We start from the raw sequence: 12,836 nt of genomic DNA, 5'->3' as shown, positions 1-12,836 counted from the left end.
ATCTTACTATTTCAGATGTCACTCCTGTTTTTTTTGTTTTTGCTTTTTCTTGTCATATTCTGCTCTTATTATGTTTCATCCTGTTGAGATATGCTGTAGTTATAGATCATGGACTTTCTTTTAAATTAGTAAAAAAACTACATGGGTATAGAATTTTCTTTGTAAGAGTAGTTTAGGATTTTTAGTGTAAGTTGTAGGAATGAAGCTTTCTGGTAATGTTTAGTTACAGTTCCAAAAATTACCCATTTTCCCTTAAATGCTAGAGTGTATTAACACACACTTAACTGGCCATCTGAACTTTTGCAGAGTGAGCGTTTGGTGTAGCCGCAGTCTGCTGTGCTCGCCTTCATTGTCTTTTGTTTGGATGAAGGGGATATTCATTTCCCTATTATAACACTCAGGTTGAGAGTCATTGGTCTTTATTGGTCACTTAAGGAAGGTACAATACTAATCTAAAGAAGCATTTTTGCCCCTTTCAGAACCAATACAATGATCTTATTAAAGCCTTTGCATATCCTGTTTAATGTACATGCTTTCCTTATTATTTAATTTCCAATTGTTTTACCTCAATTGTAGTTTTTCTGCTTAATTCTAACTCAAGTTGTCATATTTTATATTTATTGTATCTTTAAGTTTGTCTGTGTATTTACTGAGTTCTTTGGTATGTTTTAGATCTTTGATTTGTCATTATATCTCTAAACCTCTGAATTACTTTTTTGAGTGAAGATCTCTCTGTGGCCCTGGCTGTGGAAGTCACTGGGTCACTGTGTAGATCAATCTGGTCTAATGACTCACAGAGATCACCTGCCTTTGCTGGGATTAGAGGTGTGCTACCATACCAGCCCCTGGACTGCTATTTTTGTTTTACTTTAATCCTGTGTTAGATTTGTTGGACTCTTTAGATCTCTAGATTGGTATCTTTTAAGTAATGGAAAATTGTAGCTGATAATTTCCCCTAGATACCTATCTTGATTCCTCCTTCTCTTAAGTCTCAAATTTTATAAATTTATTAATCCATCTTCTTGTATCTTCTTTACCTTGTAAAGTTTCTGTCTTTTCCTTTTAAAATCATGTGTGTGTGGCTTGTGTGAGTGTAGATGCAAGTGCCTTTGGAAGAGCAGCTTACCCCCAGAGCTGTGCTCTCTCAGCTGCCTGGCATAGGTGCTGGAAACCAGACTCCGCCCTCTGCAGGAGCAGTCGATGCTGTTAATCCAATCCGCTTTTGCTTCTTTATATATTTTTCAGTGCTTGTTTTTTCCTAAGCCACAGAGCCTAAAGCTCTATCTAACCTGTTCTTAAATTTACCCATTGAGTTTTATATTTTACTTACCTCATTTTTTTGTTTCTAGGAGATCTTTGTGTTTTGTTAAAAGTCTTGTTTTGTATTTCTTGAGATATTTTCCAGCTTTTTAATATTTAAACACACTTAAATATAGTGTCTCTATTGCCCGTGTTTGAGATTGGAATAATAATACAAGTTGTAATTGATGGGGTTGTGTTACTAATATGTTTCTGGTATGTGTAGCTTTATAGTAAATTAGTCTGTGTCAGAATACAAGCTGTTTTTAAAAGCTACATAGGGCTAAAGTTCAGTAGCTCTGTTTAGAGCTGTGTGCTTGTCACTGGAGGGAAAGGTAGGAGCTCTGGATGTGCTTTGTGGAACAGAATTGTTGAAACTTAGAGGTGAAGCTCTAGGTCTAATTTCCTTATCACATAAGAATGTTTTTTTCATGAGTTTGTGGTCACATGGACCATGCTCAAACTATTGCTGTATTTTAGAGTTAATAGTTTTAATCAGAGCTATAAAAGATTAGAAAAAAACATTCCTAAGTCTCACTTTATGTTCTTCTGAGATTTATGATTCCAGCACATCATTAATGTGCCTGTCTGACTCCATCCATCTTTTGGATTACCTGAGGCTTAAGCAATTTTTCTTATCAGGTGGGGAATGAATCTAGTCCCAGAGAACGACCCTTCCTGTATCAATTGATAATTGTTCATTCAAATTGTAAAATGGAAATATACTTATGTAAATGTTGGTTGTGTTGATGACAAATCTTCAAATAACTTTGACCAAATTCAAATTCAGAGTCCACCATTCTGGCTTACTAATTTTCAATGTAGAAATAATAGTTATCCTGATACCTGTCATCCATTTCACTAATAATCACTAATGTTGTTTTGGGTGTGTTTAGTCATAGCATAATCCACTTTTTTTTATACCCCTTTTCTTTACTTATAGTAGATCCGAATGATTTGTACATCGTAGAACCCCTCAAGTTCTCTCCAGAGAAAAAGGTAATATTCTTTTTCTTTTCAAGTCTATTGTAAGCTGTGTGGTAGTAAATGAACAACAAATATTGAAATGTTCCTTGGCATTTTGTTTATTTTAATTTTTGTTTTTCTTTTTAGTTGTTTTGGGTGGTTGTTGATGTTTTTACATTTATTGTGTCAATGTAGGAGTTACTACTTACTCCACCCTGTGAGTTCTTAGCACCAAGTGTCTTTTTGTGGTAAGCCATCTTGTTGGCCCTGCATTTTGGTTTTTTGAGATAAGGTCTCACACACACTGTGGCTTAGGCTTGCCTGGACTACAGTATGCAGCCCTGACTGGCATCAGACTCTCTGAAGTCCTTCTGCCTCAATCTTCCAAGGGATGTGAACAATCATACTCAACCAGAATGTTGGTTTTTTTTTCCCTGCCCCCTTGTTTTTGTTTGTTTGAGATAAAGTCTTAAGTATGCCAGGATGCCTAAACTTGTGGCATTCTGAGAATGACTGTTTGCACCTTCTAAGTACAGGTGCTTGGATTGCAGGCAGATATCCCCTGTCCAGTTTTATGCAGTACTCAAGGTCAAGCCTGGGGCTTCATGCCTATAATACAAGCCCTTTAATAACTGAATTGTATTCCCAGTTCCCATATGTTCATTTTCAGTGGTGATAAGGTATATGTTTAAAGAGGTCATCAAGCTGTTGTCTATTTTGTATGAAATAGGAGCCAAGAAGTATGTTTCTCTTTTTAAAGGTTTATGAAATAAAACTAAGAATTCATTAAAGAGATACTTATGAGGCTTACAAAGCCTTAAATATTATTCAACCCTTTAAAGAAAAAATAAAGTGCTGATCCTTGCATGATAGTCATTATTTAGTGACCATCTCATGCATGCCAGGCACAGTGCAAACACTGTTTATATAATCCCCTCTACAACCTAGCAGTGGTAATATCTCCGTTTAAAAAATGAGGACACAAACAGAGGCTGTGCATGCATTAAATAGTAGGCACTGCTTTGTATCTTCCTAGGATTCCCCTCCCTCCTGACTTTAAAGTCTGATTTTCTTTTTTACCTCTCAAATTATATAATATTTATTTTGATTAGCAATAATTATCTGTAGTAGAATTTCAGATTAGTGCAAAGTAGCATTGGATTTAATTCTAACTACAGTATTTACTATTTTGTCATTTAGGCAGTGAGCCAAATCTCTAAAGTTTGATTTTTTTTTTTCATGTAGGAGCCAAGGGCAAACCTCTCAGGGTTAACATATATGAAAGTAACCAGTATAACATCTGACACATAGAGGTATTCAGATATTAGCTGTCTCTACCTAACTGTGTGCACAAGTTGCTGAAAGCTATTGAAACATTGAGTAGCATTTTCAAAGGGGGATGTCAGAGATACTCTCTGTTTACAGCAGAATGTGTGTGTGTGTGTGTGTGTGTGTGTGTGTGTGTGTGTGAGAGAGAGAGAGAGAGAGAGAGAGAGAGAGAGAATATACTTGTTTTATTTCTCATAGGCAATGTTACTTTCCTCTTACATCTCATATCTAATACTAATAAGGAAGAGTAATTTCTGTTCTTTTATTTCTGTTATAGAAGAAACGTTGCAAGTACAAAACTGAAAAAATTGAAACAATAAAGCCTGCAGATCCATTGCACCCTATAGCAAATGGAGATATAAAAGGAAGGAAGCCCTTTACGAACCAGAGAGATTTCTCTAATATGGGAGAAGTCTATCACTCTTCTTACAAGGGCCCTCCGTCTGAGGGAAGCTCAGAAACGTCGTCACAGTCAGAAGAGTCCTATTTTTGTGGCATTTCAGCTTGTACAAGTTTGTGCAATGGACAGACCCAAAAGACAAAAACTGAGAAGAGGGCTTTAAAACGAAGGCGCTCCAAAGTCCAAGACCAAGGAAAGTTAATAAAAGCTCTTATACAGACTAAGTCAGGGTCATTGCCGAGCCTGCACGACATAATTAAAGGAAACAAGGAGATCACCGTGGGAGCATTCGGGGTTACAGCAGTCTCGGGACATATCTAAAAGGAGCTGAACATTTATACTGAGGACTTTTTTGTTGTTCTTTGAAGAACAGCCTGTGGTATTTGAAGGGTTCAGGGGGAGGGATAAAATATTGGGGAAAGTATTCAGAAATTATGTTTGTTTTTTTTATTTTGCCTTTTAAAAAAGTAGACAGGATTGTGTCAATCTTGGCTGATGAACTACAGTTTTACAAGGCTGATCTCTTCCTATAAGGATGATGATAGACATTTTATAAAGATGTGTTTTCACAGATAATTACTGGGTGGATGGGAATGAAAGCCTAGCCCCCTCCCTTCAGCTTGGTCCCGTTTCTTGCACCTTCCCATATTTATGTGCCTTTTGTCTATTTATAATGCCACTGGGAGAGGAGGGAGAACTTTTTCTGTCATTTGATTTGTTTTGTAACTTTATTAGGTTTTTGAAGCTGCAAACACTACACAAAGCTTTAAGGTGGTCCATGCCTGAAGCTCAGCAATGTGGGTCATTTGCATAAAGATCCTAAAGACTTCCAACTTAGAACCGCTCAGTAGTCTCACTGGAAATAAACACTTGCTGAAGTTTTCTAAAGGCCTTTTGGATATAAGGTGACGCGTTCACCCTTGCTCTCATTTCATTTAGTTGGATTGGGCTATTTTTTTTTTTCCCTGAGTTATTATTGACTCAGTAAAATGGTAAGATATTTTCTTGGAAATGACAGGTATTTGAAACAAATTTATTATAAATTCACCTTTAAACACACTTAACTATTTGTGATGATTTCTTTACATTGCTCTAAATGTTCACAGTGAACACTAATCCTCCAAATTTTCACATCACCTAGACCAGGTTTGCCATGGTCCAGTCACTGCCTTTGTACATAGTCACAGAAGCAGCCAGTGAGCACGTTAGGCCTAATCCAGTCTAATTGGTAAAGTCTAGTAGGGTTATGATTCCTTCATGTTTGCTTTTGTTGGCTACCATGTGCAGATATGTATGTATGTGGCGTCAGCATCTGTCTTCATTTGTTTGTTTGTTTGTTTCCACTAAGTAATTGGCAGTGTCTGAGTAAATTGATTTCTTCATGTATGATTGTACAGGGATGAGTGAAAGTGATATGTGTTTTTGAGAGAGAATTGACCATTTTGTGTTGTAAAATTTAAGTTATAACTTATTGAGCACTTTTGTTAATAATTGTTAAATTTGTCTAATACCTTTTTTGGTATTGTTTGTAATGTGATTTATTTAAGGCCTTTTTGTTTAAGTTGCTGCTTTAGGTTAACAATATGTTTTAGGAAATGAATTTTCCCCCTTCCAGTCTGCACAGTTAGCCATTCAGAGCAATATGGCCTGGTGGTACAGCAGGCCCTTGAGAAGTCCAGATGCGAGCTGAGCTAGAGTGGGGAGTCACTGTGTGTTGTGAAAAGAGGGTTTTAAATATGTAACTACAGAACTGTAGTACCATTAGAAACTGTGAATTTCCAAATAAATCTGAACACTTGTCTTTATTAGTTACTGGCTCTTCTGTCCTTTAAAAGATTGCAAAAATTTATTACTAACTTCTGATCATAGATTATAGGGTGTTTTTGTTTTTGTTTTGTTTTGTTGGGTTTTTTGTTTTTGTTTTTTTGTTTTTGTTGGGTTTTTTGTTTGTTTATTTTGGGTTTTTTTTTGCATCTTTCAGGCTAAATATGGCAGCATTGCTCACATTTTAGGCAACCACAGTCTCTTTCACCTAAGCATTATGTTCACTAATAATCAAAGTTCACCTTTGCAGACTCTAAACAGACAGTTCTAATATTTAATAAGATGCATGTCTCCCTAGAGAATTATAGTTTTAGTCTGAGTTTTATTTCTCCTCCAGATTCTAACTACATGTAAGAGGGAAAACAAACTAAGCAACAAAAACTCAAACCTGTAATGAGTGAAGACTCTTGCCAGGTGCAGATTTATGTTTTTAAAAAGTAACAACCAAAATCCAAAGACTGTAAAATCTTAAACTTTTGAATTACTGCTCAGTTTTTTAGAGGTTTTGGATTTTAGATTTTGGAACTAAGGATGCTTACCCAACAAATACAATTAACAGAATTCAAAAAATCTTCAAACATTTCCCAAGTGTTTTAGGTAAGACATACTCAAACCTGTATGTAAATCTGATTTTCAACATTCCATAGTAGTCAACCTTATTTTATTTGTAGTGTTAAGGTATTAAGCCAGAATGAAATAAAACTTACTCAACTCAAGCAAAGTCAGTTCTTTGGAATCTTCATGTATCTGTGGAGGTTTATATATGCATATGATTTGAGGAAAAACATAGTTTTTACAAAGCTTGTAGACAGATAGGTTTTTTTTTTTCCCTCATGCTGTTACACACACCCCCTACCCCTACACCCCTCTCTGTCCACCATATCCACCCTCAGCAGTATTCATTTTCAATTCTGTATTTCAAGTTAGCTGTGTTTACCTTGTGCCTTATGTTGACTTTTTTAGTTTTTGATGCATGTCCAATTTGGACACAGACATAGACCATACTTTTATTCAACTGATAATCTGAGAGATTCAAACTTATGGAGAACTTAAACACTCATGCACCATTACCTATATATATATATATCAGATGTTAATATTTTGTTTATATATGTCTGCATATACATAATATATATGTGTAGTATAATGAGTATATAGAAGTATGTGTATATATAAGACATTTGGTAGATGAATATGTTAGGACATCATGACTCTTCCACCTTGAATAAATTCATATACCTAGAATAAAGATATTTACCTTACATCCTTATATGACTGACTATATTAGGCTTCTCTTGAGTAACAACTTACCAAACAAATCTCTCTCTGTATTTTGGAGATTTCTTAGAATGCCTTACAGGCTGAAGACCAGCTAATCTAACAGTGACTGCCTATGAACAAACAGAAGGTCCTAGCAGTTCTTCAGTCCACACAGCTGGATATCTTAGCTGTTCTTCAGTGTATCCTGGAATCCTGAAGACATAGGCTCTAATGCCAGTGAAGGAGTGGACTTGCTAGTGAGTCAAAAGCAAACAGGCAAAGAGCAAAAGCTTTTTTCTTCCATGTCCTAACATAGGTTTCCAGCAGAAGGCATGGCCCAAGTTAGAGGTAGGTCTTCCCAGCCCAAATGATCTAGTTTAAAGATGTGTCTTCCCACCTCTAAGATCCAGATTAGAAGTGGCTCTTCCCACTTCACATTAAACAAAAAAAATCCCTCACAGATGTGCTCCTCCATTGGTGGGTTATAGTTAATTCCAGATGTAGTCAAGTTGACAACCGAGAATAGTTACTAAATTCACCCCTTGTTAACTTTTTGTCATGATTATCAATTTCAAAATAAAAACAATAACTAGGTCATTATTGTACCTAAACATGATAGAACTCCCCCACATATAGTTGCAGACATTAACATATATTTAACCAAGTCATAATTACACCTAACAATATAACTATCCCTCATAAAATCACAAATGCATTATAAATTTAGACTAGGAGGCAATGATTCTTGGATCATTGGATTCTTGGATCATCTTGAATCCCTTGGATTCTTTTAGTATCTCAAACTTAAATATGATAACCATTGATAGTCTCCTAATTGATGTTACATCACATGATAAATTGAGGAAAGAAAACACAAATATCTATTGCAATGCATTCTTAACAAAATAAACCAGAAATACTCGTCAATTTTAAGCTTCACTTCTACAACTGGTCAGATGGCCTTAGCTAGTATGTATAACCACCTTTATCTACAACTTGGGCTTATGCAGCCTAGACAATGTTTCTTTAGCTTTCATGGTATCCATGATTGTACTTCTATAGTAGCTACAGCTGGACACGACCTGGTGTGACCACTGTGTTGTGTGGTTCAGGTACTAAATGGTTCTCTGCACAGAAAATCCCACTGAGGTTTCTGTTTTGTTTTGATCAGTGTCTTGCGAGGAATAGGATCTATTGAGTTTTGTTTTGGCTTTAAGATTTACTTTGTGTGTGTGTGTGAGAGAGAGGGGGGGAGGGAAAGAGGGAAAGAGGGAGAGAGGGAGAGAGAGAGAAAGGGGTGGGGCAGAAGAGCCATTGGATCCTCTGGTGCTGCAGTTACAAGCCAAGCAGTGTGTGAGCTGGGAACCAAACCTGGGTCCTCTGACAGAGTTGCAAGTGCTCTTAACTGCTGAACCACCTCTCAAGCCTGTCTGACCCAGAATGTATTCCCCTGTGCTCACTGTCTTAATGACTGGTGTGTAACTATAACTAAAAATGTTTGTGATAGTCTGTAGGTCCAAATGAATATATTTATATTAGGAAATGTCTTTTGTCAAATTCCTAAGACTTCCTCTTGAACTTTTGTTTTAATTAAAATGTAAAAATCAATATGTAGTGAAATGTTTATTTGAAATGTTTAAGTCTGTTTGAAACTAATTCTCTTCTTAGAATTCCTGTAATTTGCAATTCTCGTACATTTATATATTGTTGCTATTATGAATGAGGTACGTCTAATATATTTTCTGATGACTTTTTGATAATATAAAAGACATGTTTTATTTAAACATTTTATCATTTTACCTTACTGGATTCCATTTATTTTCCTTCTCAGTTGATTCTTTTCCAGAAAGTTGACCCACATCACATCTTATTTCCTATTTGTTCTAAATTTATTTCAAATTTACCAGGACTTCCCACACAGTGCTAAGCAGGAAGGATGCTAGCAGGCATCATTTGCCTTTATATAAACTAGAAATTATACAATGGTTATAATTAATAATAGCGATGAGTTCTAAATGGATACTCTAAGTTGGCTGCAGTGGCTCATGATAGAATTGTAGCACTTGGTAGGCTGATAGAGAATTGCTGTGAGTTTAGGTGAGACCCTATCAAAAAGCAAAACAATGAACATCTTCATAGTAATTATTTTGCTGAAAGTTTTTTCTTAGTTTGGGATACATAGTAGATTTTTTTTTTTTGTTTTCTTTTTTTTTTTTTTAGACAGGGTTTCTCTGTATAGCCCTGGCTGTCCTGGAACTCACTCTGTAGACCAGGCTGGCCTTGAACTCAGAAATCCACCTGCCTCTGCCTCCCAAGTGCTGGGATTAAAGGCGTGCACCACCACTGCCTGGCCCTACATAGTAGATTTTATTAATATTTTCAGCAACAAATGAGTAAGCACTTTTCCTGTGATTTGTCTTGTGAAATGAATTATTTAACAATAGGGTATTCAGTACTAAATCTTCCATATTAGTTGGAGGAATCAACTTGGTTTTTGAATCTATTATTATGTACTGGCTCTATATTAGTTGGCTAGGGTAAGCTATATATTTTTCGTAACATCAAATCTGAAATCTCCTGTCACTGATGTAATGTCTGATAGAGCCTGTTGGCCTTTGTCTATTAGACTATTTGGAACACACAGCCTCAAAAAGTCAGGCAAACAAACAAACAAAAGACAAAAGACAGCATACCTGTTGGAACACCTCAGATGTGGAATGAAATGTTATTTGTATTGTTATTTCAATGCTGAAGTCAGTGACATTACCCCAGGCTAAGCAGACTTGGGAGGTCTTTCTGTTTCTCTGCCTAGTTTCTTTTACCATAATTTTTAATAGTAAGTGGGGAGGGGGGGAAGAGGCTTGATTTAAACATTTTGAACAATTTAACCTTACTGAATTCTATTCAGTGGGAGGGACTGTGGTGAACTTTCTTAACTGTCTGTGCTACTCTGAAATTCTTCCCATCATCTGTCTGTCTTCCTATTTGTAAAGCTTCCATGACGTACCCATGGCACAGTTTGCTAATGTGCTGTGCCAGGCATTATTTGCCTAGACATAATTTGCATCTGCATCTTTACAGTACTTTTTTCTTCTCTGTGGGTTGTTAGACATATCTCTCATTTCTGCCATGTAAGAGGTGTGTCCAGAGCTGGTTCTTGTGGATGTTTTCATTGCATTTAGCACTTTGCTTCACTGTTTACAATGTGTTTCTCTTAAGATTGTAGCTTAGTTTAGCCCTCACTGTTGATCCACTATTCTTGCCTACCGTTTTCCTTTGAGCTAGTCACGTCTTTATGTTACTGCCTGTGTTAACTGTTGACTCTGAACCAGTGAAACGTAATTGTTTTTAATTTCATTATTCAGGAATGACCACAAGCCTCCTTTTTCTGTGTACTGGCTGGTTTTGTGTGTCAACTTGACACAGGCTGAAGTTATCACAGAGAAGGAAGCTTCAGCAGTTGTAGAAGTGCCTCCATGAGATCCAGCTGTGGGGCATTTTCTCAATTAGTGATGAAGGGGGTAGGGCCCCTTGTGGGTGCTGCCATCCCTGGGCTGGAAGTCTTGGGTTCTATAAGAAAGCAGGCTGAGCAAGCCTGGAGAAGCAAGCCAGTAAGAAACATCTCTCCATGGCCTCTGCATCAGCTCCTGCTTCCTGACCTGCCTGAGTTCCAGTTCTGACTTCCTCTGGTGATCAACAGCTATGTGGAAGTGTAAGCTCAATAAACCCTTTCCTCCCCAACTTGCTTCTTGGTCATGATGTTTGTGCAGGAATAGAAACCCTGACTAATACACTCTGTTTTTATCTATATTAACTGTAGGGGCTCTATATTATAGAACACAGTATGTACTTCATGTCCACTTATCTTCTGGGACATGCTCTGTCTAACGTATCTGAAAAATCTCAAAAAGCAGCCTGCATGACAAGGGTGCCTATTCTTGACTAGTATTCTATCTGAGCCCCAGGGCATATAATGCATGACTCACAAGGTATATTTTAATCTTTGTCCTTTCCTTACATAATCTTGCTTCATGGTCCCTATTCACCTAGATGGCAATAAGACCCCATCTTGCATCCCCTCCTCTCTCTCCATGTGTGTGTGTGTGTGTGTGTATCTTTGGATTCTGACAGTTTATTAATTCAGAGTTATATATCCATACCTATACATACACATGCATGTACACATGTGTGTATATTTAAACATATATAATAGCTTATATATAGTATTCATATTGTAATGGTTAATATCAATTTCATTTCAACTTGATGAGAGCTACAATCAGATCTAGAATCCTGAAGTGAGGACTCTCTGGGGGTTTATCTTAGGTTATATGAGGTGAGAAGAGCTGTTCCCTAGGAAGGATTCTAAACGATTTAAAACGGAGAAAATGGGCTGCGTGTCATCTAGTTGTTGTCATCTAGTTCTCTATGGATGCAGTGTGACCAGCTGCTTTAAGCTCTGGCTCACTTTGACTTTCCAACCCTGATGACTGTGCCTTGAGCTGTAAGCCAAAATAAAATGCTTTTATATGTTGTTTTTATTGTTGATGTGACCAGAAAAGCAACTTGAGAAAGGAGATTTGTTTTGGCTCATAGTTTGACAGAGACGTTCTGTGGCATAGAAAGATGTGGCAGAGGTTCTTTCACGGAGCAGCTGTGCACCAGGAAACCAAGTGGGACCAGAATCTGTCAGGGTACAGCCTTCAAGGATCCATCCGTAGTGGCCCATTTCCATTAGCCAGAATCCATCTCATAAAGGTCCTACTGTTTCTGCAAGCAGTGCCATCACATGAGGCCAGGCTTCTAAATACATGAGCCTGTGAGAGACATCTTAGACCCAAAACACATTTATATATACATAAAAGCTATCTGTATGTGTATAATATATATAACTATTTCTGTATTATGTTTGGTCAGAAACTACTTACTTCCATAACTCACACACTGTGTGTGTGTGTGTGTGTGTGTGTGTGTGCATCTCCAGTATTTCCCAAAAACATCTATAAATCTACAAATATATGTATAGTTTTTATGTTTATAGTTTATATATAAACTACATATATACTTAGAGTTTTTATATAAACTATATGTATATATGCACATATATAAACTATAAATGTATATATAGTTTATATTTGTATTTTTTTACAAACTGTATATAGATGTATATAGTTTTTATCTTCATAGTTCTTTTATAAACTATATGTGTGTATATACATATATGATACATACATATATACATATACATATATGTATATGATTTTTATATTTATAGTTGATGTATAAACATAGTTTTTATATTTGTCATTTTGTAGTTATTTTTAGGAAATGCTGCATATATATTATATACATATATATATATATATAGTTTATGTGTGTGTATATAAACTATATCTGTGGTTTGGGTATAAATGTCCCCCACATACATAAACTATATGTGTGTGTGTATATGTATGTATGTATGTATATGTGTAGTTTCTATATTTGTAATTTTATAGATATTTTGGGGAAATGCTACACTGGTGATATCTATCAGAAACTACTTATCTCCATAAGCATTAAACCCTAACTTTCATTTAAAAGGATACTTTGGAGTTTTCTAGGAGAAATGGTAAACTGACCTCTTTAAGTGATCCAGAGGAAAGTGTGGACCTGTAGAAAAAAACTTGTCTGTCATTTCTTGTGAAGTTATAAATTTAAGTAGTATGTTTAACAAGCAAAACTAGAAATGCAATCATTGGCCTCTTGGTGGGACTAG

At 36.2% G+C, this 12,836-nt stretch overlaps 1 protein-coding gene across 10 annotated transcripts in view; it reads left to right on the top strand.

The window, feature by feature from the left end:
• Window positions 1-5,802, top strand: part of Suco (SUN domain containing ossification factor) — a 56,776-nt gene extending 50,974 nt beyond the window's left edge. For 4 of the 10 annotated variants that reach the window (XM_031387040.1, XM_031387083.1, XM_031387057.1 and 1 more), the window contains 2 exons: window positions 2,243-2,298; window positions 3,872-5,802. In XM_031387040.1, the coding sequence (XP_031242900.1) occupies window positions 2,243-2,298; window positions 3,872-4,315 (500 nt within the window). In that variant the 3' untranslated portion in view covers window positions 4,316-5,802. Of the gene's footprint in view, window positions 1-2,242; window positions 2,299-3,510; window positions 3,579-3,871 lie in introns of those variants that run through there. The other 6 variants (XM_031387065.1, XM_031387048.1, XM_031387099.1 and 3 more) reach the window with 5 other exon arrangements.
• The last annotated feature ends 7,034 nt before the right edge of the window (window positions 5,803-12,836 follow it).

Source organism: Mastomys coucha, unplaced genomic scaffold (genome assembly GCF_008632895.1).
Source record: "Mastomys coucha isolate ucsf_1 unplaced genomic scaffold, UCSF_Mcou_1 pScaffold1, whole genome shotgun sequence".
Lineage (NCBI taxonomy): Eukaryota > Metazoa > Chordata > Mammalia > Rodentia > Muridae > Mastomys > Mastomys coucha.
The sequence above is the reverse complement of the archived record's forward strand: the minus strand, read 5'-3'. Positions and strand labels throughout refer to the sequence as shown.